The sequence below is a fragment of the Eremomyces bilateralis genome (assembly GCF_010015585.1).
Source record: "Eremomyces bilateralis CBS 781.70 unplaced genomic scaffold P152scaffold_10, whole genome shotgun sequence".
NCBI classification, from domain to species: Eukaryota; Fungi; Ascomycota; class Dothideomycetes; order Eremomycetales; family Eremomycetaceae; genus Eremomyces; species Eremomyces bilateralis.
Window position 1 is genome coordinate 711,622 of NW_022985076.1, and position 25,569 is coordinate 737,190.

Consider the following 25,569-nt stretch of genomic DNA (forward strand, 5'->3'; position numbering starts at 1 on the left):
CCGGATGATCATGTACAGCAAGAACTCTGATTCATCTCCTTTGTTGCACATTGTGCTGCGTGTCCAACTTCCAACTACCTTGCTGCAATCAGCGTCCGAGAATTCCGTCGTGGCCCACTCGAGTGCAATGAGCGAACTTGGTCCCATGAGGAATGCGATGGAAATGGTAGAGAGAAATGCGAGCGTATCTGACTGTACGGGACACCCAAGAGGTTAAATTTACAAATTTTAGGGGAGAATTCGGGAGCGACTAGGGGACACAATCAGATATTTGGATAGGCTAGCTCTTCTTCTGATTTGGTTAGCGGCTCACAATATCCCCGCTAATTACTAGCCCAACCTCAACTTCCCTGCTGACCAGCACGTCAACATATGCAATCAGCAGTCAAGGTTCGGCGCTCATTACAAGGAGCTATTAATCATTTAATCGAACGATTTGATCAGAAGGAAATCATCCTTCTCCCAAGTTCCTAATGTCCTATCGGTTGACTTTTGGGGATCCGGATCGCAGGCTCGCAGAATGCTGGCGCATCCAGGACTGCTGGGGCTGCACGCATAGTCCCTGGAACTGCGGTTGGTGTCCATTTGTATGCCTTTACGCTTTCATTCAAGTCAATTTAATTTACAATATCGATATCCCGTTTCGATAGGCATCTGACCAGGAGATTTCTGATGTCCCTACAACACCAAGGTGCAATGAGACTGGAGGGATATGCCCGAGTCTTGGTTCCCTATCAACAGATCTGTCATACCAACGCAAGTTAATTTTCGGATTAAGCTTGATTCTGACCAATTTATGTAGTCTTCTGCATGCATTCCACTTCCCAATTCCGCCGTCCCTTTATTGGCTCCTGTGACAAACCCGTCCATATGTCCTTCCTCGAATGAACGATTCGAGTTGCGCACCCGCGCTTTAGGGTGTGGTTGTTCGACCACGACATTCCTCAGCATTACCGTCACAATCGCAGCAACGATCGCAGCATTGCTCATCGGCTACGCTATCTCTTGGTGCGCCAAGGGCATAGTTCGAGGACGGAAGGCAGCAAGCGCCGGCTGGGAGGTTTGCGTGGATGAGAACGGAGAAAGAGTTCAGGGGGTCTGGGAAAGGAAGGATTTGAAGACGAGATGGTGGCCATTTCGCAAGACGAATATTAGAGAAGACGACCTCCTGTTATGTGATGGTGATGAGATAACAAAGAGTTGGAGGTGGTGGAGGCCTTGGAAGAGTCGATCGGCGTCAAGATTACGGAACGGCGCCGACATTGATCACCAGTCTGATCACAATTAAGACGCTTCTAAGCGGCTCACGAGTTCGGTATCAAGTACACTCTCGAGCGGGAGTGACAGATATCGTCGACGTATGGGATTTAAACGCGATAGAATTACTTGAAACCTCCGATTTTTCTCTGAACCCTACACTAAGAAAGCCAGATATGAAACAACGGCATCTAAATCAAAGAAATTTTTCCAAGAGCTGGAATCCGGCCCTCCAGTGGATTGGTCTACAAGCCGTGCCGCATGTCTCCAATTCTCGAACCCAAGAGTGAGATAATGCCGAGTCGAAGCGGCTATTCATTTTATCGTGACGATTTCCTCGGCGCTGGTGGGATGGATTGCTACACATCGATCAAAGTCTTTCTTGGTTGCGCCCATCTTGAGTGCAACGCCAAAGCCTTGCAACATCTCTCCGCTGTTCAAACCGAGGATATGAAGACCAACCACCTTCTCCTCCGGCCCCGCGCAAACTAACTTATACCTATTGAAGCGTTAGACTTGCCGAAATGAAGAAACCGGACATTACGACGGACTCTGTTGGCTTATCCGCCTTCTCCTCTGCTGGGAACACGTCGTAAAACATGGCAGAGAATTTCGTGTGGTATACCTCATTTATGTCAGCCATGGAAAATAGCCACACGGAATCGAATTACCTTTATCTGGTCGGCCCCGAACCTTTCTCTTGCCTCTGGTTCAGTCAGACCAATGGTGCCTACCTCTGGATGAGCGAACACGACGCTAGGAATATTCTGATATTCCAACTTTGACTCCTTTAGATGCGGCGGCCCAAATAGTCGATTTCCAAGTTGCCTGCCAGCTGCAATGGCAACAGGGGTAAGTTCCATTTGACCGGTGACATCTCCAAGTGCGTATACTCCATTGACGTTGGTGTTCTGCCACTCATCGACGATAATATGACCGTGCTTCGCGACTTGGACCCCGATCGTCTCTAGGTCCAGGCTCTTCGTTTCAGGGCCTCGACCAACAGCCCAGAGAAGCTCGCCGACCTCGAAGTCTTCACCCGAATTGGCTATAAGCTTCAACTTCTTGTCCGGAGACGGCCCCTCACATCTCCTTTCGTGTGGAGTTCCACTCGAGGGACAGTTATCAAGTCTTTCCACCTTTGCAAATCCACCGAAGTTCTTGTGGATGATGACCCCGGCGTCTTCATACCGCTTTGTTAACGTCTGTTGAATCATCGGATCAAACTTGCGTAAAAACGTCGAGCCCCTAATGAACATGTGAACCTCAACGCCAACGGCATTGAGCATCCCTGCGATTTCGACGGCAATGTAGCCCGCTCCCACGATTGCCATCTTCTTTGGAAGCACTTCAATGTCAAAGAACCCATCACTTGTGAGCCCATGGTGCGCACCCTCGACATTTGTTGGAAGTATCGGGTAAGAACCTGTCGCGATGCAGATATGCGGAGCCGAAAACCGAGCCTTGCCACTGCCGTCTTGCAGTTCAACTTCAAGTTCCCTGCTATCCACAAACGACGCTGTACCATGAACGACTTCGATGCCTTCTTTGGTCCAGTTCCGGTCATATGCAGCACTATTCCTCGCCACAGCTGCATCGCGCTTCTTCTTGAATGCCGCAAAATCGTAAGGGACATGTGCTGGGATATCATAGCCGTAATGGACGCCATCACGGAGCATCTCCGATATGGAAGCGAAGTTCCATGTGATCTTTTTGGGAACGCATCTGTATCATATTTTAGTATACTTTCATCCAGCCTCAAGGTTTATTGCAATCGAGTTACCCGACGTTGACGCAACATCCTCCTGACGGGCCGTCGAGGATGATCAGTGTCTTTGCTCCATACCATCCTGAAGCTCTCCTTGCTGTTCCACTACCTCCACTTCCACCTCCAATTACGATGTAATCGTAGGCCTTCGCTGGGGCCATCGTACTGGAATGACGAATTAATTGGGTATAAAATTGGCGGAGTCGAGACGCGGTATTTTGGACTCGCTGCTGAGACGTGGACGTTGAGTTTGACACAGTCGACACGGCGCGCTGAACCATGGTGCGCGACATGGTGGGACATTTATGGTCTCCACGAGACCAGTTGACCGATTAAATCTGATCCAGCCCTTTCATGTTTGACTGGTGTAATGATGCACGATCGTCTCGGCCAAGGATAATGGTATCTTGAAAAGGGTTTGTCATCTAGCCACGATGCTGACATAATACATGATAAGCATGGATTGAAAGGACAATGGCAAATGAGTGCATTTGGCCATTGGCAATAGATGGACAATGGTAGAAATGCAAGTCAACTACAGCATGTACTGTCTTGTAATTTGATGGTTCTCCCGATTGGGAGTTGGAGATTCAGGGTAAGGTAGCCTGCTATCCATGAGTGATTAAAACCTTGTGAGGAGAATTATGTCTATTCCTGCCATACCTTTTGTAATCACTAACTAATACCTGTCGACTACCGGTGAACAATTTACACTTTACACAATAGGTAGATTACCGAGTGAGACGACGTCCACTCAAGCCCCGACACAGCATAAAGAAATGGTCAATGTCGTCCTGTCCATCATAATTGATAGCATGTACATCGTCAGGACGGCAGTCGTCATCTCCACCACCTGAACAGAAACAGACCAACATCCGGCATACCACACGCTATGCTCGCCGCATACTCGTTGCTATCATGATCCAGAAAGGAGATACTCTACCGCGCCTTGTACACTCCCCCCTGACCTCCTCAATGCTTGAACGTTTCGCTCGAACTCATAGAACCCCATATCGTTCAACTGTCGCAACTGGTCCGCATATCGGTCCTCCGGTGGTCGGTCGTCCGGAGGAGAAGCTTGAGGTTGAGCGCCCCCAAACATCCATGGCATCCCGCCCAATCCGTTTCCTCCTGCTCCTTGCCCGGCTCCTTCATCGGCTCCTTGTCCTGCCCCAAGACCGCCTCCGTTCATTCCTTGCATCATCTGCATAGCCGCACGCATGGCCTCGGGGTTCTGCATCATTTGTTGTGTCATTTGTGCGATCGGATTGGCTCCTTGCGAGTTTGCGTCGCCGGACGGAGGCGCACCGAATAGCGCGGCAAAAGGGTTGGCTGGACTGGGTTGGGTTGGCTGGGTTGGTTGATTCTGTTGGTTCGGTTGTTCTTGTGCTTCGCCCGTCCGTTCGCTCGGCTGGGTAGTTTGTCCGGCCTGAGTCTGTCCTTGCGGGAAAAGCGATGCGAATGGGTTGGCCCCAGCACCGCCAGCACCACCGGGTAGATTTCCAAACAGAGCAAATGGGTTAAAGGCAGGTGGATCGGTGCCTTCCTGGCCCTGGTTTCCAGCCCCGTCTTGCTGAGGCGTGGTGTTCGTCACACCCGGAGCAGGAAATGCGTTCTCACCGCCACCGGCGCCTCCGAACGCGCGATGGATTTGCAGCACTTGACGGATCATGTTGGGATCTGTCAACATTCTCCGCGTTTCAGGATTTCGGAACATTTCTCGGAATTGAGGGTTGGCGCGCATTTCGGGAGCATTTTGCATCATGTCAATAACTTGGGGATTGTTCATCATTTCGTTGAATTGTTGGAGAACGTTGGGGTCATCGAGCAGTCGTAAAAGCGTATCGGGATCCGGTGGTGGACCCATCTGCCACTTGATCAGTCATAGTAATACGTAGGAGTCGAGCGACATACCCCTCCATCCGGACCGAATGTACTGGCACTGGGTAAACCGTGAAACCCTGCGTACCGGGCACCCGTGAGAGCAGCAAAGGGATTGTTTCCAGTACCAGCTGCTATATTTGTAGGAACATTTGACGCTGGATTCGAGGGTTGTCCAGCAGGGCTTGTCGAGCTGGTGCTTTGGGATGTCGGATTCTGTCTGGCGTTGCTCGCTGCGCCTTTGACCAAATGTATCGTATTTCCATCCTTGAGTTTGAACGAGGCTAGCGTATCGGTGTCCTTCAAGACCCGCCCCGAATATATCAATCGTTGCCGTTCAACGGGAATATCAGCATATTCCGCCGTGGCCAACTTGCCCTTCAGGTCTGAAACGGTTGCGTTCTCCGAGAGCGTCAGGACGTATTTCTGGTCGTTGGCAGCCTTCACATTGAACGTGACATGGACGTCCTCCGATGCCCCGGCCGTTTGGTCTTCCTCAGCCATGGTGGGCTTGATAAGAGTGAGGAGTGTGAGTTTCGATGGATCCGATGGCAACTGATATCGAGCGGCGACACGGCTCCAAGGTGTATAGAAGCGGGGAAAGGAAAGGCGGATGATCAGAGCAGGAGAAGATAGATATATCGCAAAAGGTGCGCCGGTTGAGGGAGAATACGGCGACGGTGGATGAAGGTTCTTTAGGTGAGCCGAATATGAATGAACAAGTGAGCGAATGGTGCTGGGTGACGAATTCCGACCCTACCTAGTTACGTGGAGCATCGGATGTGATCGATGTGATCTCATGTTATGTTATTCATCATACTGAGGACCCTGAAGCTATAGTTGCCACGTGACACGGTCCATCTTTGGTCCATTTCGCTGGATGGAAGTTTGATCCATCCGCTTGGATGTTGGACCTTTCTAGTTCGGTGGAATTTTGAAAGCCGAAGTGCACGACGGTTATTAATTCAGGTCAAGTTACCTTAAGAGTCTCATCGCCTTTATGCTGCAACCCGACAGAGTCCCTAAACAAGCAAGACAGTCTATGGTTTCGAATGGTACTCCAGGATCTCCTTATCGCTAATCACGCTTTCTTCTCACCATGACAATCTTTCCAATGAACTTCCCGAATGCCCTGGAACGAGATTCGGATATTTGTTCCAAGTTATACTGATAGAGGATACAGTATATCTATACTATACGAGTCACGGAGCCCCTAGGTATGCAGCTATGGAAAGCCGTCATACGATAAGAACAGTCACTCCTGAGCGATAACCCTTGATGCCTTGGCCCTAGACCTGTATCTCTTATCAAACCGATGTTCGTTACCCATCTTATTGACATCTCCGTCGGCGGAACCATAATCTTGATCGATACTATTGCCGTTCGGGCAAGTGATCACCTCGCGCTCCGTACCACGATGTGCGTCTTTGATGTCTATCAGTCTATCTTATCCGTCCATGTGGTTACACGAAGCTCACGCCCTTCCCCATGACTAGCTGGGAAATAAATGGCGCTGTTATCGCAAAAGACGGCTTGTAGTTTGGGCTGTCCGAAGATGCAATCAAGATATGAGCAGTACCTGAACCGACCTCTAAGAGTGCCACATCGCGCTGTATTGTTTCCATCGTTTTTATTGTTTTTTCCAACAGATCATCCTTCTATTCTGTCTTGAATTCTTTACAGACATACTCGGTTCCAATTCGGTCCATTGGAGCACAGAGCATCCTTTCGCATACTCCTTCACCTGTGCGCTAATTGTTCGAGATCTGTGTCCTCGACCCATGAATATGAAGCTGCAATTCAAACGTCCACATTTGAAGGTGTCCCCGGCAAAGTCGGCGTTCTCAGAAGGCAACCCTCGATGGATCAATCGGGACTTGGAACCGGTCCGAAGACATGAGCGCAAATGGACGGTACTAAGCTTTATTGTGTACTGGCTCAGCGATGGCTTTAATGCATCCGCATGGCAGTTTGCGTCTTCGATCATTGCAGTGGGACTGACCTGGAGAGAGTCGTTGGTGATCGTGGCAGTTGCCTTCTTTATTATCAGTTTCGTCATTTCACTTAACGGTGCGTGGAAAAAACCTCATTTCCATTGTAGATGTCTAGCTAACCCTTTACCAGGTGCAGTGGGTGTGATACACCATGCTCCGTTCCCGGTCATCGCAAGAGCGAGTTGGGGATTCTGGGGTTCCTATGTTCCTATCATATCCCGAGCCGTCCTGGGAGTCTTCTGGTTTTCCATCATGACCATGAATGGCGCGAACTCGGTACGCGTAATGATTGGGGCCATTTGGCCTTCCTTCCTCACCTTGCCAAATCACATCTCTGAAGACCAGGGGATTGCCACGAACACGATGGTTTCCTTCCTCATATTTTGGCTGTTCCAGATACCATTTCTCTGCATGCATCCGAATACCTTGCGATGGCTATTCTTAGTGAAGTCGATCCTGGTGCCTATTGCGTGGATTGCGATATTGATTTGGGCCTTCGTATCGGCCAAGGACATGGATATGTTTGATCAGACAGCCACAGTGTCTGGATCAGCTTATGCTTGGGGATGGCTTGCTAGCTTGACATCTGTCATCGGCAACTACGCCACTTTGTCTGTCAATCAGGTTAGTGTCTTCACGAAGCGTGCAGGAGATGTGTTAACCGATACCTCTAGGCCGATTTCTCTCGCTATTCTCGCGTTTCCGTGAAATGGCAGCTTCTCTACGTACCTCTGCTTCCTATCGTGTTTACCTTCACCGCCTTCGTCGGTATTGCGGCTACTTCTTCCGGTGCTGCACAATACGGCGAACTCAATTGGGATCCCATGGACCTCATTTCCCACTGGCCCTCACGTGCGGCACGGTTTTTTGTAGCGGCATCGTTCGCACTTGCAGCGCTCGGCGTCAATATTTCCGCAAACAGCTTGAGTGCTGCCAATGATCTGACCGCACTGTTCCCGGCTTATGTGAACATCCGTCGTGGTCAGCTTCTATGTGCTCTCTTGAGTTGGGCGCTTGTTCCTTGGAAAATCCTTGCGTCTGCTGCCAGCTTCCTCAATTTCATGGCTGCGTACGCGGTGTTCCTTGGTCCTATCGCGTCGATTATGGCCTGTGACTTCTGGATCATCCACGAAAGGAAATACGACACGCTGGCACTCTACCAGCCGTACTCAATATATCGATACACCTATGGAATCAATTGGCGAGCCATTGTATCGTTCTTTGTTGGCGTTGCTCCGAACCTTCCGGGGTTTATCAATTCTATCAACCCAGATGTTGACGTTGGAGTTGGTATACATCCATATCAGTTTGGATGGCTTTTAGGTTTTTTCGGGACGGCACTGGTATACATCCTTCTAGGAAAGGTATTCCCTCCGCAAGAGACTTTCATTGACAAGGCTGTGTTACCGGATGATGTATATGATGCATCTGGATACATGGACGAGCCAACTGACGGAGAGTCCAATGTTCTGGAGGGTCAGACGGTGCCTATCGACGAGGAAAACATTGTTATCGAAGGAGAGAAGGGGAGAAAGGACCGGCATCGGTCGGAAAAGATACTGTAACGTATTCCACAAGCGAGCGGCGCATACAAGCGAGCGGCGCACCCCAACCACAAAACGTGTCTCTCTATCTTTCATCAACAATGGAACAATCAAATCAACCTCAATCAAACCAAAATGAAGGTCGAGTATAATTAGCAAAATTTGCTATCGATCAAGACCAATTCAAAGTAATCGAAGTGCTTCAAGAACCTATGGTGCAGCTGAAATCACGCTTCGTCGGCGACGCGCCTGAATCCCTTCACGACGCGATTGTACGCCCAATTCAAGAAAACTTACGGATCTAGAGGAGAGGGTTATTATTCAACATATCTTGGACCTGGATTCGCGAGGATTTGGGCCCCGGTTGAATGGCGTTGAAGATATGGCCAATAAGCTACTTGCTACTCGGGATAGCGGACGCGTCGGCGTTGACTGGGCCTCAAACTGTGTTAAGAGGACCCCTGAGCTCAAGATGCGCTTTAATGGACGGTTAGACTACCAGAGGGCCTAGAATGAGGACCCAGAGATCATGAAGGGCTGGTTTGAGCTCGTGCGCAATACTATCGCTAAGTACGGCATCCATGAGGATGATATCTATAACATGGACGAAGTAGGCTTCCTAATGGGCCTTATCGCAACAGCCAAGGTTATCACAGCCTCTAAGAGACGCCATCGACCGAAAGCGATACAGCCAGGCAATCGCGAATGGGTCACGGTTATTGAGGGAGTCAACGCTCAAGGCTGGTCTATCCCACCTTTCGTGGTCTTTAGTGGACAATACCACCTCTCAGCGTGGTATAGCGATGATATACTAAAGGATTGGGTTTTAACCCTAAGCGAGAATGGATGGAATACGAATAAGCTTGGATTTGAATGGCTTCAGCATTTTGAGAAGTATATAACACCTCGTATAACTGGAGGCTGGCGTTTCCTGATCATTGATGGGCACGAGAGCCATAACTCGCTTCAATTCCAGGAATTCTGCAAAGAGAAGAACATTATTATACTTTATATGCCTCCGCACGTGTTCCACATTCTCCAGCCGCTTGAGTGGGTTGTTTTGGGCCACTAAAGAAGGCGTACGGATATCAGATTGAGGACTTGATACGGAACTCTATCAACCACATCACTAAACTCGAGTTCCTACCAGCATTCAAAGCCGTACACGAAGCCGCTCTTGCGAAGAAGAATATCCGTAGGGCCTTCCGAGGCTCAGTGCTAGTTCCGTACGATCCAGAAGCCGTGATTTCGAAGCTCGACGTCAGACCAAGGACTCCGACTCCAGCAGCTGAGGATGCTCAATAGGAGACGAAAACACAAAGCAACGCTATTGAATTGATGGCTCAATCGAAGCTAATTCAAAGCCGCATTACGAACTATCAAAATAGCTCGCCTACGCCAATCAATAAGGCACTTGATCAATTCGTTAAGGGCGCCCAGGCGATGGTCCATTCGCTTACGATTCTGAAGGGTAAAAACAAGAGCCTTCGAAAGGCAAACAAGCTCGCAACACAACGAAGACAACGAAAAAAAAAGCGGATTCAGGAGCGAGGGTCTTTGACTATTGAGGAGGGCAGGATTTAATCAATCATTCCGCCGTTGAGTCCCAAATTTCTTAAGAAATGCGTCAAAGTCGTACCTAACAGGACGGGGCTGCGCTGCGTCGAAGGCGATGTGGACGCTGCCGTGAGGTAGGACATCGTATTGAAACATGTCCTCTAGGTCAGCAAGATACTGTAGAATAGACTAGATATTAACAACAATTGATTTTATTTGGCGTTGTAGAGATATCTGCTTGTGAAGTGGTTTACTATGGTTGGGGTGTGCCGCTCGCTTGTGGAATACGTTAGGGATATGTAGGAGGGTAGTTCATATTTCGATATAGTAGCAGCTACCGCCAGATGCAGACTGAATCACCCATCCAGGGTTAAAGGAAATTGATCGTCCTCCCCCAAACCCTAAAAATGAAAATGGAGGCGGAGTGGACAATAGGATCCTGAAGCATATTACCCCGCATATGGAAAACTCTCGATCTGTCTTTTAGGTACTTATCCTCCTTTTACTTACCTTAGGTAAGTCGGCAAGTATCTATCCGACTCTCCGTTACCTAAGGCCGGCACGGCCGGGAAAGGATGTCAAAGTCTAGCCATCAGCGTACTTCTCCCACATCAACTTTCTTCGACCCTGGATGATATTATATCACATCAACCGTCTGAGAGGTGAAGACAGGATTTGGTAGCCCAATTGACAGCCATGGAGAAATAGCTAAGCGGCGTCCGGAGCCCAGGTTTCCATTTTCCGGTTCCCAGGTTGCATTTGACAACCAATACGGAGTACAGGGTTCCCCGGATATTGACCATTCCGTAATTCGACTCCTGCCCTTTTCCTTTCCACATGACTGATCTTTACGATCCCACAACAATCATATCCTCCAAAATCACAAATGTTGATATTGAATTTCTTTCACATGGCAGTCACAGATGCTAATGGATCTTGTGCATAGCTGTGACCCTCTGAGAGGTGCCCGCCACCTCCCCATACTATGTTCGTGGTCACTGAACTACACTCGCTTGTTGAAGCACAGTGCTAGCCTTTCCTCTACCATTTGTCCTCAGATACTCAATTATCTCGCATCACAATTGCAACTGGTAATACTACAGGCCCCTATTGATCCATCCTGGAGATACACCTATTCTATAACTTGGGAGTCTGTACGAGGGACTGAGTATTCCATATGTGGACAGTCCACTATACAGCAACCTATTGCAAAAGTTCCTGGTAGATGAATTGGGCTACTGCCTCTATCCAGATCTTCTTTTTCCTTCAGTTAAGCGATTGATTCTTAGCATCCTTCCTATGTACAGGACTAGGACTCACAGATCAACGATGTTGGTCTATTTCGGAACGGCATCGCTCCTAACCCGTCTTTTCCCAGTCCATCTATATCATGGTCATGTCTGAGTTGCATAATACGGATGCAGGCGGTGCAAGGCCCCGAACTCGTCGGAAGGCCTGACAAGCCTGATCGAACCAGTGGAAGAATATCATTTTGCCTAGTAGAGCAGTCCTTTTCGGTATGTTCCAGCATGACTACGAATCCTAGAATGGACCCGAGATTCCGGACACTCAGGTGTGCCTCATATGTATATATCATATCGTGATCCTGTATTAGCTCCGCTTTCGTTGGTACAATTGTCATCGCTCCAGTTTGACTGAGTTATACTGCCTTCTCTTGTTCTTACTTTCATTTTTGATCCACTGCCTATTCGAAGAAGCCACAATGTCTGAAAAATACCATGACGCTCACTCCTCCATATCGGGCCACTCCGATCCGGAGAAAGGGGGCGTTGTTCACTACCAGAGTGTTGACCCTGTGTACAAGCCAATGGCAGAAACTCGAGAGCTCAAGAAGATCATGAAGGAACCCGCCGTTGCTTTTGGCGGTTTTGCTGCCCTGCTTCTCCAAATTGCGCACCCTAGTGTTGGTCGCGGTGTTGCCAATCATAGCGACTTTGCCTATCGTGCCCTTGATCGCGCAGACAACACGGGCATTTATATCTACACGATGGTCTTTGGCACAGAGGAAGAGAAAGCGGCCATGAGACACTGGGTGAACCAAGCCCATGTCCCTGTCAAAGGAGGCTCTGGAGCCACAGCGTACAGTGCAAAGGATCCTCGTCTGCAGCTATGGGTTGCGGCCACCATCTACGTCGGAATGATCGGAGGCTACGAAATGGCATATGGGCCCATCTCACCTGCGATAGCGGAGCGCGTGTACCAAGAGTTCTCGATCATGGCCACATCTCTTCAATGTCCTCCTGAAATGTGGCCGAAAGATCGTGCCGCTTTCAGGAAATACTATAACGACGTGGTCGAAAACGAGCTTGTGGTACTTCCGGAGGCCAAAAAGGTCCTTTATGACCTCTTCAAGCCAAAAGGACTTCCCATTTTTCTGCGACCTATCTTTCCCATCGCCCTCTACTTCGCCAAATGCATTACGATCGAACAGCTCCCACCTCAACTCCGAGATGGCTTTGGATTGAACCGAACCAAAACGTCAAAGTTTTCCAGCAACGCGAGCATCGCCGTCTTCCTCGCCATAAACCCTATTATCCCATCTTTTATTAGACATGCGCCAAAGAACTATTACATGTGGAAGATGAGGCGCATGATAAAGAAGAAAGGTCTTGTTAAGGCAGTGCAAGCTTGAAACAGGGATGGACGATTCTAATGTTGATGTTTTCGTTGTCTCGTTAGGATGTTTGAGTACGACTATAACGAATTATCTGATTCTATCAGCGTAGTGAGGACTGCGGATAGGGTCATCTATCGCACATGATGTCATTGGTATTCGAACAATATATATTGCTATGATAACATGCTAAGCCCGACTGAGGATGCACTGGCAATATGCTTTACACATCTCCAAGAATTTCCAGATGGCTAGTGATAAATAACTTCATGGCCCGCAGGATTGATGACCTCCCGTGGCCCAGGCAAACAACCAGGTGTTATTCCAGAACGCTCCAAGTACGAGCTGCTCTACAGCTTCTCAAACGTCGGTTTTCGCTTTTGTAGTCCTGACAGTAGGGCATCTTTGGTATCCTTGGTTTGGATCATGCCGCCATTCCAAACAGCGGTGTAAATCAGGCCATCTTCAACACGTCGGTCCTTTGAAAAGTTGATAATGTTCTTCGTTCCCAGAGTGGCCACAGGGCTCTTCTCAGCAATCAGTTTCGCGATCCCAAAGGCTCCCTTGACGGCGGCAGCTTTGTCCGGGAAGATATGGCTGACATAGCCGACACGAAGTGCTTCTTCGGCGCTCCAGATACGCGCAGTCAAACAGACCTCCTTCACCCAGCTCTGGTTTCCGACGGCTTTGGGGAGCCTGGTCAAAGTCCCGATGTCAGCTGCGATGCCAATGTCCACCTCTTTGACGCTAAATCGAGTGTCTGCGCTGCACACTCGGATATCGCAAGTCACGGACATGTCGATAGCAAGACCAAAGCTGTATCCGTGGAGAGCGGTGATGATGGCTGGAGTTCAGTCAGTTAACAGGATATTCGAGGTTCGTAGCGCCAATAAAGGATAGCTGGAGTTGGCGTACGCTTATCGCATCGTTCTAGCGCAGTGATGCAGTCTTGGAACTCAAGAACATGCTGACGCACTTTGTTCATTTCCTGTGCCTGCATCAGTTCTGTTGAATCTCTAGATGGGGTAATATCCTTACTCTTGCAACATCCGCAACTTTGCCCTTGCCCCCAATGGTCCCCTGTGAGGCGGCTTGAACATCTAGACCCGCAGTATACGCTCGATCACCAGCGCCTGTCGAGCGTCAGATATCACAAGCAACGCGACAACCGAATCTTATCTGACCTGTGAGTACAATGGCCCGAACGTCGGAGTCTCGCGACAGCTTCTTAATGATTTGCTCGAGATTCAGCCACATTCTAAAGAGTTGCATCCGTCAGCCCTACGTACTTCGAGGGTAGCTCTCCAAGCTCTTTCACACATTCATGATTTGTAAGGCTAATGGAATAAACCTTACATTTCGATGAAGGCATTCATCTTCTCCGGGCGGTTGATTTCAACATGTGCCACATATTGCTCCGGAAATGTGACGTTGAAGTACTCGTAGTTATAAGTAGCCGGCATCTTGTAGTTGATTGAGGGGATCGTCCGATTTGGGTGAATGCGAATGTTATGGAGGGATTTGAGAACCAAATATTCCAACGACAATGTGTATGATATGCCGTAACGGTTGATGAAAGTAATATGAATCCATCTTGTAGTCGTCTTACGTTTAGAAAAGAAACAGCAGTCGGCTATCACAGGACCCCGTGTATCAACACCTCGGTCTTGGCAGTAAACAAATGGGCAGTTGCTATTGGCCAGATATAGTTCCTAGGATGAACTGGTCCGGTCTTGGTCCACACGATCTCGACTCTCGCGCTAGAATTTGGATGCATAGAAATTCGAATCATCAATTTGGCAGTTCAATTTGGCAGTTCACAGGGACACAGTGGAAATCAGAATGGATCCTTTTGATGCTTATGCTGGATGTGAAATTTATCAACACCTCATGGAAGAATGCTCCATGACCTTCCGAGGCAGAAACGCCAGTCCGATACTATTGAGCAGGAGGATTTTCCTCAATAGCCGCTTTCCCATCTAGACGGCCACATGTCAACCTCCCACCTCCTTTTGACACCCCCATCCCTCATCACGCTCGTCCAGCGGCTTAACCTCTGCTCATGACGCCCCAGCAGCGGATGATGTTGTCGGTGTAGCCACTGAAGAGGGTCTGACCATCCGCACTCCAAGCCAAGCTGATGCACTCCGGCTCTCTGCTCTTCTTGCCGACCTCAACGAAGTCTGGCTTGAGTTCGTCCACACGAGTCTTCTTCTCGAGATCGAAGATGACGATGCTGCTGGACGTGGCAGCACAGAGCCAGTAGCGGTTGGGGGAGAAGACAAGGGCGTGAATCTCATCGCCGGCAGCGAGAGAGTAGAGATGCTTGGACTCGTTCAAGTCCCACAGCATGGTCGTACCGTCCTTGCCTCCGGACGCGCAGAGAGAACCATCGGGAGAAATGGTGACGGTGTTGATGTATCCGGTATGGCCGATGTGATCGGTCTGGATCTTGCACGTGGCCAATTCCCACACCTGTGATGATCTTGTTAGCCATGGACTTGGAGGGAAAGTCGTAGTCATTGAAGTGCATCGTGTTGTCCCATCAGTTGCAGGTGTGTATTGTTCTCATGGCCAAAAGGCTCTGAAGTAGCAAATATTTTGAATTGCATAGCATCATATGATCGCGTGGAGATTGGGGTGTATCTTACCTTCACTAGCTTGTCCCACCCGCTGCTCACGATGACCGGGTTTTGCGGGTTGGGGGAGAATCGAACGCATGAAACCCATTCGGTGTGTCCCTTATCCGTGATGGTGTACTTGCAGTCGCCCAGAGTGTTCCACAGCTTGATGGACCGGTCGCGAGATCCAGAGACGATTTGTCGGTTGTCGGCGGAGAAAGAGACGGAGAGAACATCGTTGGTGTGACCGACGAATCGGCGAGTGGTGTTTCCGGTTGAGAGTTCCCACAGTCTCAAAGTCTTATCCCACGAGGACGACAAAGCGTATGCGCCATCGGAGGAGATGACCTATACGCAGTCTGTTAGTCTTGGCTCGAAGAGTTGCGGTCAAGCGGCAGTCCACATACACAGTCGGAGACAATGTGCGAATGTCCGTGAAGGCTTCGCTTCGGGTACCCGTATGAGGACTCATCACGAGTAAGGTTCCAAACGATCAAGGTCTTGTCGCGCGATGCGGAGAGGAGCATGTTGGGGCTGCCAATTGTGAGCATCCATGATTTTCAGATGGTATTTCGAGACATACTTCTCCAGGGACGTGGCCAGAGAAGTAACCCAGCCACTGTGTCCCACAAGGGATCCCCTCAAGACTAATTGCTCCGTCATGATGAAGCTTGACTCGTCGGAGACTCGTTGATTCGGGTGTTTGTAGAGGATGTAACGAGCAAAGAAATGTTGAGTCGGATTTCACTTTGGTTGGGTGCGATGCGATGTGGTGGAGAGGTAAGCGAAGCCCGAGGTTTCGCCGTGGATCACGTGCTTCTGTATCATCCGACCTTCAAATCAGCCACGTCCACGGGACGTCAAATCAACTACTTCAAATCAACCGCTCGGATTCTCATAGGACACTTGCTGCTCATTAATGCTCCAACTTCATGCTAGAACGGACAGGCGTCGTTACATTATTATTCACTGTCAATTTGAGTTCCTATTCTAAGCCTGGGATATCCATATAACATTTCTCACATGTTTTCAACTGCCCTGATGCTTCAACCTCCGCCTTTCCAGTCTAATGATGCAGAGAGAGCATGCACAATGTCCCCTGCGTCTTCACCAATGCCTTGAATCGGCATTTTCCGCGAATGGAAACTCGTTCCTCGCTATCACAGATTGCGCGATGGCACCCTGATCCAATACCTGGATTTATGGTCCAAACGTATTGCCTTTGAAGAAAAGTTAGCAATGATCGCGAAAGCCTATCTCAGTACATACGACTGCGTATCCGGTTGCCCGCGTATTTATAGCGGCATGGTGAATACACCGCTTAGGTGTCGTCAGCACAATGGCTGCGCAGCTTCAGGTAATCCTTGGAGACGCTGGCGTGTCCAACCCGCCTACACTCCGAGTGTCCGGCGTAGAAGAATGTGTGGAATGATTCAAGCCATGGCCCTATGGCTTCACACTTTCCGTCGCTTGCATTGTGCAACGACAACACTGATATCATCCAGTTTCCCTAGTTAAATTAGCAACCAGTTCGAATAACCCTTCGACCCAAGCACTCACCTCCTTCAATGGACAGACCTTCATCAACAGCCTTTTCCATGTAGGGGCTCTCTGCAAACGGGTCTTCGGCAATGGTTCGTGCTCGCTTGACTAGCTCCTGCGCTACAAAGCTCATGCCGTCCGAATACGATCGCTCTGCTGGTTCCACGCCCTTCTCATCGTGCGACTCGCCTTCCTGCCATCTCTTCATGCTTCCCAGCACATTGTCCACAACTTCATGTTCCCATAGATTGTCGATCACTCCATCGGTCATGGCCAGAACGACGTCGTCTTCCTCTACCTTTACCTTATCCATTACTGCGTTGTCGTGAGGGGTATCTGGACTATTCGTGCCAAGCTGTCTTGGACAGTCAAACCAATGCCATTGCTCTCGGGTTTTGTAGATGATTTCGCGACTCCGAGGTCGTATCACCATAACCTGCGAGTCCCCTAGCTGAGTCACATAGAGTATGGGATGTGGAGGAGTTTCGCGATCGGAGGTAATCAAAGCACTCGACGCAGTCGTCGTACCAAACCACTCATTAGGCTGGGATGTGGCTTGTTTCGTTTGTTCGAAAGCTCGCTGCAAGTAGGCGATAGGATCAGGATCGTGCGTGCCACCATATCGGTCGCGTTCTGCTTCGAGGGCCCAGAAGTGTAGGATTAAGCGTGACCACAGCCTGAATGGTGCCGTCTAGTCAGCACATTTCGCGAGCGAGAAGAGGAAATCTCATACGCGGCATGCCCTTTTTCCCTCGTTGCCCAAGCACCGACCCCATCATTTGCCCCGATAAAGTGTTCACTCACAAGAACGGCATCATCGCCATTTGTGGTCCCGCGAATCATCTGTCCTTGGTAGAAACTCCTCCTGTCCCTGCTACGATGATGCGTACTGAGAGGATCTGAGAAGCTACCCGACGGATATGAAAGGAAGGGAGGGGGAAAGGGTCTCGAGGGTCGCTTGGCGAAGAGCGCATATCCCGCTTCGAAGTAGAAAGGTGGGAGAGACTGTGTCGCATTCTCTGATGCGGTCGTTCCAGGCGGGGAAGATGTATCTACATGCGGCTCCGATGATGCGTTTCTGTAGTACACAGAAGGGAGATATCGCGGTGGTCGGACTCCGCCATAGGGATGGACTGGAAGAGTGGACAGGGACTTGGTCAGACGCTGAAGCTGTCCATAAAGTGACGTCGGTCGAGCAGTTGGCATCCCAGCGATAAGGGAGAGGGTTTAGCGATGGTGCCAGGGCTTGACAATGTCAAAGGGCGTGTGAGCCCAAATAATACACCAGCATCGAGCGGTGAACTCGGGATTCGACCTGAAGCTTGATCGGAAAAGCGTTGAGATGCATGTTTGGGAACTGATTCCGTGGTGACCGATGTCGATCATGCAGGGATATGATGATGGCCAATCATCATGACCAATGAACAGTCATTGTGACATGTGAAGGTATGTTGAGGACTACTCCATATCGGTGGAGGACTGGGAGTAATAATAACTCCATTTGGAAGCTTCGGTTCCGATTTGGTAATTGCATTGAGTTATTGGTCCCCTCTAAAGGTCCCTCTCGCTCTAGATGGGGTTCTATTGATAGATGGGAAGCATGTCACGAATTGTATTGGACTTCATCCCTGAATGATCGCATTAAGCAATGGTATACGCCATGGTATCTAGTATTCATCTGTACGGAGGCCAAATTCTTCATCGTCTCCGACTTCACTCTGGCTGGCAATGCTCTCCGACACACTTGGGGCCTTGTCGTTTTTCTTTCCAATCCGCTTAAGTGAGCTCCAACTTAGCCCACTCGCTCTTCCACCCCCAACCGTCCCAGAAAGGTTGGGACTGGTCGAGAGATCTGGAACAGTAGCTCGAGAGATTTTCGCATCCTCATCCGTTTCATCTGGTGTTCCGATCTCGGACGACTTTTTCTCTCTCGAGAACAGGCCACTCTTATCTTTACCAAATGCAGGGAAGAATTTTCCCGAGCTGCTCTTTCGGGAGAGCTTTTGCATCAACGACTCCTTTCCGGAGGTGGATGCCGAAGGTGTGAGGGGGGCACCATCCAAGTAGGACCCGGAAGTGGTCCGCTCTAAGGATTCGCGTGGTTGTGACGATTCCGCAACGGATTCGGCCGCGGTTGATATCGAATGGGCATCGCGGGATTTGCGAGACTCGGGGGGTGACTCCATTGGGTCATGGAACCCAGTCGAGTGCATCTCATGGATGGATCGGGGCATTACGATGCTGGGAGTACTCTGCAATAGTTTATCGGGGGTTTTGTCCTTGTCCTTGTCCTTGGATTTGGACTTGCTCTTCTCCGAGCTCTTCTCGGGCTTCTCGCCTTTCCGGTCTCGGGTGAACAGACTCTTGAAGTCTTTCGCCGTCGGGTTGAGTTTCATGTCCGATTTGCTTTCAGAGTCATATTCAGCGCCTGTAGTACTTCGGGGAAGGTCATCAATGGGGTGGGGTTGGGATGATGGCCGGGTTCCGATGGGACCTAAGAATGATTGTGTGGGTGATCGCGTCATTACCTGAGCTCCAAGACCTCCTTCGGCCTCATCTTCCTGCAAAAGCGATCCTGGGGGATATTGGGCTGAAGGCCGTCGAGATGGATGTTGCGACCAAGGCGCGGAAGGTAATCCGTTGCCCCAGTCCATTACGAGCGGAGAAGGTCGTTGTCCGGTGTTGAACACATCCTGAGATCCAACCGTCGGCGTAGGCCAGCCGAAGCGGGATCGACTATCGAGGGACGGGCGTGGTAAATGCTTGCCTTCCGATGAGATGGTGGAACGAGGTGATGGAGGCTTTCCATCGTCTCCAGCCAAAGGGCTCGACATCCAAGGTTCAGCCTTGGATCGGAAAACGCCAAAAGTACGGTGTCGGGAAGCAGGCTCTTTACCCGATTCCGGTGAGCCTGGGTGAAAGTCGGGTCCGGACGCATCGGAGGAGGATGGGCCATGTCTTGAGGTCGAACTCCGGAACGGCTGCTGAAGGGAGCCCATCCAACTTGAGGACAATGAGCCACGTCGACGTTGCGCTCCAATGGGTTCTGGATTTGTGAGATCTTCTCGTGGCATGGACTGGGTTTGTGAGCCCTTCAACGAACCTAAGGCTGGCCCATCTTCGGATTGATCGCTCGTTTTGGCTCTCGACCGGCTGAAAAGACCCATGAATCTGCTACTACTGGCCGTGCTAGGAAAGTGTCCACTTGCTGCTCGACGGGAACTCGCCGCAGAACGGGTCGATCTACGGTCTGCGTCGAGATTATCCACGGCACCTCCGTACTGTTGCAGGTGGCCCGTGGAATCCTTTGGGCTGGCGAAGACACTGGGAGATCGACTTTTCATGGACCCAGGAGAACTTGGTACGGTCATCATACGATCGTCCACATCAAGGGTTTCCGGGGCCCCGAGACCTGGCAGTGCGCCTAGACCGGGGATCGCTGGATAGTTGCTTCCGCTTCCTGGACGACTTTGGTCTATATCATCCCCAAGGAGACCCGATGGAAGCAGAGCCCCTGCAGCCGGGCTCATGGGAGCCCCTGAGGTGATTTGGTCAATATCGGATGGTGGCAGATGCTCGAGATGCATCGCAACGGAGGGAAGCGATGGACCGGTGATCGGATTGAAGAATGGCGGCGATGCGAATGTAGGAGAGACGCTCGAGATGCTATTGTTGAAGGAATTGTTCCCAAGCGCGAATGGTGCATCGTGATACAAACCATGGCTGCTCGCCCTTCTTGCTCGAGTGCTGTTCCGCCGTGCGATCAACGTGTCCGGGGCCGTAGACGGAATAAATGGCTGCGCGAAGTTTTGAGAGGAGTTGGTCAGCCATTCATATTGCTGTTGCGCCTTGACTCGGTGTTCCTCTGCCGCCCGACTCTTCATCCATGCCGACATGTATAAAGTTTGCAGGCTCTTGACTCGATCAAACCATTGCTGATCCTCCGCTGGATTCGGATCGACCAAAGCCGGTTCTTCCGGCGTCCCGCTGGTCGCATTTTCGGTTCTTTCTTCGTCCAGCGTCTTGATCTGTATCCCGAGTTCGTGAATCCGTTCTTCCAGTTCTTTGGTCGAGGCCTGCTCCTCGGCTTGTCGATCGCGAGATTCTCGAAGGTCGATTTCAACGTTGTTCCGCAGGGCAACAATGTCGCATTTGTCTTTTTCGATGGCATTCAAGATCCGGGTAATTTCCTCTTGCCATCGTTCCGTATCCTCTACTATTTTGGTCCTTTGGCTTTGCTTCTGCTGCAATAATTTCTCCTGGTTCGTCTTCCTCTGTTGGGCTTGAGTGTTTGCATACGACAGGTCCTTGAGTTCTTTCTTGAGGGATTTTGAGCTATCATCTCTTTCTTTGAGCTCCATTCTCAACTGGTCTCGTTCTTCGGACAAATTTTGAATCGTGGTCAAAGACTCCTTCTCCTCTTCGGCAATGCGAAAATCCTCATCCTCCAGTTGCTTTCGGAGTCCCTCGAGTTTTTCCGTCAACGTCTTGATGGTCTCCTCTCCGTCATCGTAGGAAATCTCTTGGTCTTGGTTGAATTCCGGGGCAGCAGGTGACGACCTCCGACCTGCACGTCTGATATGAGAAATGCTGCTACTATGCTCCCTTGTCATCGGTGGAGGAGTGGATGCAACCGGAGCATCGATGATGGGTTTGTATAGTCGGACTACCACCGACTCATCTCCATCTTTGGACCTGGCTTCTCCATCCCCGTCGGCCCCTCCTTCAAAATTATCGTCGAGGGAGTCGGTCGCCGAATACGGTTTCGTGCGAACGCGAATGACGCCGCTTGGGGCGTGGAATCCATTGGAGCTCACAGCCACGACTCGGATTGTGTAGTATTGTAGGGCTTTAAGCCGATGAATGGCAATCGATGGTCCACCTTGCGGAATGTTTCCCACTGTGAAGGAGTTAGCAATAGTAGGTACTGGTGTTATGCGCCTATATAAATCCTCCCAGACAATGTTTTCTGTCGTCCAAGTATCCGCTTGATCGAGTTTCACGCGGTGACAGGTGAATGGCGACATCGACTCATAAAAAACCCATGAGAACAACCCCAAGAACATCGGGACCTTACAATTTACGCCGTTTATGTGAATTTGGTAGGACACCGAACTATTCTTGTGTTCGGGAGGTTTCCAATGCAGAATGACGCCGTCGGATTTGATACCCGAGAGGGCGATATTGGGTGTCTGCGGCACCTCCAGTCCCAGGACGTTCACCAGCTCTTCCGCCGGTTTCAGCAAAACTTGCCATGCACGGTAGGTCAGCCTGATGAAGAAGTCAGCGACCCGAGCTGAGCAAGGCTACGCTCAAGAGTTTCAATACCATGCCAGCGCAAATAGAACCCCAGCCGCTCGAAGATATGAAGCCGAGAAGGCGATAAAATTCGTAGCGGGGACCGCATGCAGCCGGAGCAGAAGGCTATCTTCCGGCCACGTCATACTCATGATAGTCTAATACACGAGAGGCCCAGCATCCCGAAGTCATGGATGAATAGGGAGGAAGCGATACTAATATCAGATCGTATGGTATGTAATGGTTTCAAGAAGCGGGCCACCCGGCGAAGTCTAGATGTCCCGTCGCTTGAAGTTCGGGCCATCAGCCGACTCTCCGACACTCCGATAGTGCTACAGTCTACGGATGATGGACGCGGTTCCTAGCAATACAAGGACAATACTTCAATTGAAACGTCTGTCGCAGAAAGGGCTTTGTCTTGCGTATATCCGGTGCTGTTAATGCTACAATCCAGGTCCCGTCAGCAGTCTTGCGCCTTCAACGTGGCCCGGATATCGGACTGACTTGTGACGTCCGTCGTTCCGTACGCATGACCACCAGTGACCTCAACTTCATCATCGTATAATTACACCAGAGAAGGAATCAAGCGCAGCTTCCTTCCCTCCTACTTTCCTGTTCATTCTTCCCTCGAAACCCATCTTGGATACCTTCGGTTTGACTCGCTAGCGTTCCTGTTCGTGCCTTACTTCTTTGGCCATCCTCACGATTCCCGACCCAGTCCCTCCGTTCCACACTATCCTCGTCATTAGACAGCCCTCGATCACACTCGGAAGGGATACGATATAGTGTGCGAGCGGTTAGGCCATGCAATACGTGCGATCCATCTCCTCTTCCGTCTCGAATACCTGGAATTCAATCAATCCGGCCACGCTCAGCGGCGCAATCGACGTCATCGTCGTTGAGCAAGAAGATGGTGAGACCACGTTCGACAACCGATAGCCAAGTCTGACCGGTATCGCAGGGGAACTCGCATGCTCGCCGTTCCATGTGCGGTTCGGAAAGTTCCAACTCCTCCAACCGCGAGAGAAGAAGGTACATGATAGATTCGGACGATGGGGTGCAGAACTAATGCCGGGCAGGTGGAATTCCGAGTCAATGGTTCGAAACAGGACTATTCCATGAAGCTAGGTGAAGGTGGAGAGGCCTTCTTCGTTTTCGAGACCACCGAAAGCATTCCGGCCGCGTTACAAACCTCTCCGCTAGTTTCGCCCGAGACCAGTCCACAAGCTCTACCAGCAGAGGTAGGAAAAGACAGTCTCCTTGAACCAGAACCCCTCGACCTCGCATCGGATGCGCAGCCAAAACGAAGGTTCCCAAAGGACGGTCCAAGGCCGAAAACTGTCATAGGTTGGTGGATCTGGAGGGGGTTTCGTGGCAGTGCTGATGGAGCGTATAGGAGATCTTGCCTCATTGCAAGAAGACGACGATGGGCTTCGACCCGCGCTATTATCAGACCAATGGCCTCCGCACCTTGGTGCACCCATCGACTTCGGACAATCGATTAGCGACCGTGTAGTACCGTCCAGCGCATCCAGCGTTCCCGCCAGAGCATCCGAACCGCCGGAAGCTCTGTTTCACCACCATGAAGTATCCCTCGATGCAAGTCCAGGGTATTCCGCCACATCCCACCGATCATCCAGTCCCCCGCCTGTATCGCAGTCCGAGGCGATGGCGCGTGCGATTCACCTCTCCAAGCGTCTATGGACCTCCAACATCCCATCACGCATTACCGACACAGGCGATCTCATGTTGGACATGACCGGGTACAAATCATCCGAAGAGCAGATTCTTCGGGCGGAAGTGGTCGCAAGGAAGATTTTGTCCGAAGAGCTGGAAGGGAACTACGATATTGGGGCGCTCATTGGAACGGATGAGACGGGGAATCTTTGGATCTACAGCAGCGAGGAGCGAAAAGAAGCTGCAGAACGTCAGAATCAACCGGAGAACGGAATTTCCCATGCCACAGCAATGGGTTCCACCGACGCAATATCCGATCCAGGATACCACAGCGACGATGGTCACAGCGATGCTGGGACCGCTGTTGGGGACGATACTGGACTGGGCATTCCCGGTGCCGGCCATCGCAGAGATTCCGACAGCGCAGTCGGGCTATCCACTCCTCCAAAATCTCCGATGGGCAATGATCAAGATTCGCCGCCGGAGCCGAGCCGCAACTATGCTAAAACGCTTCGTTTAACCAGCGACCAGCTCAAAGCCCTGAAACTCCGGCAAGGATCCAACTCGATGAGTTTCACCGTCAACAAGGCAACTTGCCAGGCTTGCATCTACTTCTGGCGGCATGATGTGCCAATTGTGATTTCGGATATTGATGGCACAATCACAAAGTGAGTGGCACTGAATCCCATGGTTAGCCATGCTAACGTCCCAGATCTGATGTTCTTGGGCATGTCTTGACCACCATCGGCCGCGATTGGACTCATCTAGGGGTTTCCAAGCTGTACACCGACATTGCAGCCAACGGATACAACCTCATGTATCTGACCTCTCGTTCCGTTGGACAGGCCGATACTACTCGCGCCTATTTGAACGGAATTGTTCAAGAGGGGCACCGCATCCCAAAAGGCCCTGTCATACTGAGTCCAGACCGCACAATCGCGGCACTGCGTCGAGAGGTTTATCTCCGGAAGCCCGAAGTGTTCAAGATGGCATGTCTTCGGGACATCATGAGTTTGTTCAACAAGGCGGGTACCCCTCAACAACAGCCTGGGGTGCACCATCCAACGCCGTTCTATGCTGGTTTTGGGAATCGCCTCACCGACGCTCTTTCATATCGAAGCGTGAACATCCCTTCAACGCGGATCTTCACCATCAACTCGAATTCCGAAGTCAGCCTCGACCTCTTGAGTCTGAATAAGTACAAGACCGGATATGCAAGCATGCGTGAAATTGTTGACCACTTCTTTCCCCCTGTTGGGTTGCTCGTCAAAAGCGGAGGTGAAGACTTCACTGATTTCAATTACTGGAGGAGCAAGCCACTGGAACTCGACGAATTCACGGCTAGCGAGAGTGGTGAGGAACTTGAAGAGGGCGATGAGGACGCTGAAGGAAGCGAAGGAGCAGACGAGTTGGCGGAAGACCTAGAGGCCAGCTATATTTCGAGAGACTCATTTGACCAGGGCGGGAACCTCGATGATTCAATCATGGAGAGTATTGAAGGCGATGTAGGAGATGAAGATGAAGGAATCTTCGAAGAAGCTGACAAGCAATTGAACGGGACACCTGAAGCTTTGCCTGCCACAGAGATAAACTTAGGTAGTGCCACTGATGATACCAGGGAGTCTGGTTCTACCTCTCATGGCAAACCCAAGAAGCTGGGCAATCGATAGTATAATATAATACGATCAAGAACGGCTAGACTCATAGAACGAGTAAGCCCTTTAATATTAATGAAGTTTTGAGTGACTCCGGCTTGGCTCTATCCATCCTGATACAAAGATTGCACTACTGATGA

General features: G+C 50.5%; 10 protein-coding genes across 10 annotated transcripts; 4 read left to right on the forward strand and 6 right to left on the reverse strand.

Annotated features, from left to right (window-relative positions):
- The first annotated feature begins 230 nt into the window (after nucleotides 1-230).
- Nucleotides 231-1,403, forward strand: P152DRAFT_34848 (uncharacterized protein). Its single transcript, XM_033675387.1, has 2 exons — nucleotides 231-587; nucleotides 803-1,403. Exons 1-2 carry the CDS (start codon nucleotides 474-476, stop codon nucleotides 1,286-1,288), a joined length of 600 nt encoding a protein of 199 aa, XP_033534041.1. The 5' UTR covers nucleotides 231-473; the 3' UTR covers nucleotides 1,289-1,403.
- A 169-nt stretch (nucleotides 1,404-1,572) lies between these two features.
- P152DRAFT_466725 (glutathione reductase) lies at nucleotides 1,573-3,186 on the reverse strand (the record flags this gene model as incomplete). The annotated part of the gene is made up of 4 exons (XM_033680710.1): nucleotides 1,573-1,756; nucleotides 1,809-1,882; nucleotides 1,929-2,982; nucleotides 3,041-3,186. 4 exons carry the CDS (start codon nucleotides 3,184-3,186, stop codon nucleotides 1,573-1,575), a joined length of 1,458 nt encoding a protein of 485 aa, XP_033534042.1.
- A 441-nt stretch (nucleotides 3,187-3,627) lies between these two features.
- On the reverse strand, nucleotides 3,628-5,698 carry P152DRAFT_458780 (uncharacterized protein). Its single transcript, XM_033679546.1, has 2 exons — nucleotides 4,940-5,698; nucleotides 3,628-4,892 (listed from the first exon to the last, which is right to left on the reverse strand). The coding sequence occupies exons 1-2, from the start codon at nucleotides 5,408-5,410 to the stop codon at nucleotides 3,942-3,944; spliced, it is 1,422 nt and encodes a 473-aa protein (XP_033534043.1). The 5' UTR covers nucleotides 5,411-5,698; the 3' UTR covers nucleotides 3,628-3,941.
- A 995-nt stretch (nucleotides 5,699-6,693) lies between these two features.
- Nucleotides 6,694-8,465, forward strand: P152DRAFT_474101 (NCS1 allantoate transporter; the record flags this gene model as incomplete). The annotated part of the gene is made up of 3 exons (XM_033681299.1): nucleotides 6,694-6,976; nucleotides 7,031-7,524; nucleotides 7,575-8,465. The coding sequence occupies 3 exons, from the start codon at nucleotides 6,694-6,696 to the stop codon at nucleotides 8,463-8,465; spliced, it is 1,668 nt and encodes a 555-aa protein (XP_033534044.1).
- A 3,364-nt stretch (nucleotides 8,466-11,829) lies between these two features.
- P152DRAFT_397319 (uncharacterized protein) lies at nucleotides 11,830-12,654 on the forward strand (the record flags this gene model as incomplete). The annotated part of the gene is made up of 1 exon (XM_033676405.1): nucleotides 11,830-12,654. One exon carries the CDS (start codon nucleotides 11,830-11,832, stop codon nucleotides 12,652-12,654), a length of 825 nt encoding a protein of 274 aa, XP_033534045.1.
- Nucleotides 12,655-12,780: 126 nt separating this feature from the next.
- Nucleotides 12,781-14,239, reverse strand: P152DRAFT_458784 (ClpP/crotonase). Its single transcript, XM_033679547.1, has 5 exons — nucleotides 13,993-14,239; nucleotides 13,821-13,894; nucleotides 13,675-13,769; nucleotides 13,552-13,624; nucleotides 12,781-13,480 (listed from the first exon to the last, which is right to left on the reverse strand). The coding sequence occupies exons 1-5, from the start codon at nucleotides 14,097-14,099 to the stop codon at nucleotides 12,987-12,989; spliced, it is 843 nt and encodes a 280-aa protein (XP_033534046.1). The 5' UTR covers nucleotides 14,100-14,239; the 3' UTR covers nucleotides 12,781-12,986.
- Nucleotides 14,240-14,472: 233 nt separating this feature from the next.
- P152DRAFT_458785 (WD repeat-containing protein 51A) lies at nucleotides 14,473-15,970 on the reverse strand. Its single transcript, XM_033679548.1, has 4 exons — nucleotides 15,841-15,970; nucleotides 15,665-15,791; nucleotides 15,288-15,605; nucleotides 14,473-15,111 (listed from the first exon to the last, which is right to left on the reverse strand). Exons 1-4 carry the CDS (start codon nucleotides 15,918-15,920, stop codon nucleotides 14,686-14,688), a joined length of 951 nt encoding a protein of 316 aa, XP_033534047.1. The 5' UTR covers nucleotides 15,921-15,970; the 3' UTR covers nucleotides 14,473-14,685.
- A 741-nt stretch (nucleotides 15,971-16,711) lies between these two features.
- On the reverse strand, nucleotides 16,712-18,005 carry P152DRAFT_466731 (protein serine/threonine phosphatase 2C; the record flags this gene model as incomplete). Its single annotated transcript, XM_033680711.1, has 4 exons — nucleotides 16,712-16,767; nucleotides 16,818-17,476; nucleotides 17,533-17,932; nucleotides 17,963-18,005. 4 exons carry the CDS (start codon nucleotides 18,003-18,005, stop codon nucleotides 16,712-16,714), a joined length of 1,158 nt encoding a protein of 385 aa, XP_033534048.1.
- A 398-nt stretch (nucleotides 18,006-18,403) lies between these two features.
- Nucleotides 18,404-22,520, reverse strand: P152DRAFT_507689 (uncharacterized protein). The gene is made up of 3 exons (XM_033682547.1): nucleotides 22,128-22,520; nucleotides 21,877-22,070; nucleotides 18,404-21,699 (listed from the first exon to the last, which is right to left on the reverse strand). The coding sequence occupies exons 1-3, from the start codon at nucleotides 22,247-22,249 to the stop codon at nucleotides 18,467-18,469; spliced, it is 3,549 nt and encodes a 1,182-aa protein (XP_033534049.1). The 5' UTR covers nucleotides 22,250-22,520; the 3' UTR covers nucleotides 18,404-18,466.
- Nucleotides 22,521-22,901: 381 nt separating this feature from the next.
- On the forward strand, nucleotides 22,902-25,444 carry P152DRAFT_449663 (LNS2-domain-containing protein; the record flags this gene model as incomplete). The annotated part of the gene is made up of 5 exons (XM_033678122.1): nucleotides 22,902-23,010; nucleotides 23,059-23,129; nucleotides 23,177-23,444; nucleotides 23,494-24,442; nucleotides 24,487-25,444. The coding sequence occupies 5 exons, from the start codon at nucleotides 22,902-22,904 to the stop codon at nucleotides 25,442-25,444; spliced, it is 2,355 nt and encodes a 784-aa protein (XP_033534050.1).
- Between the last annotated feature and the right edge of the window lie 125 nt (nucleotides 25,445-25,569).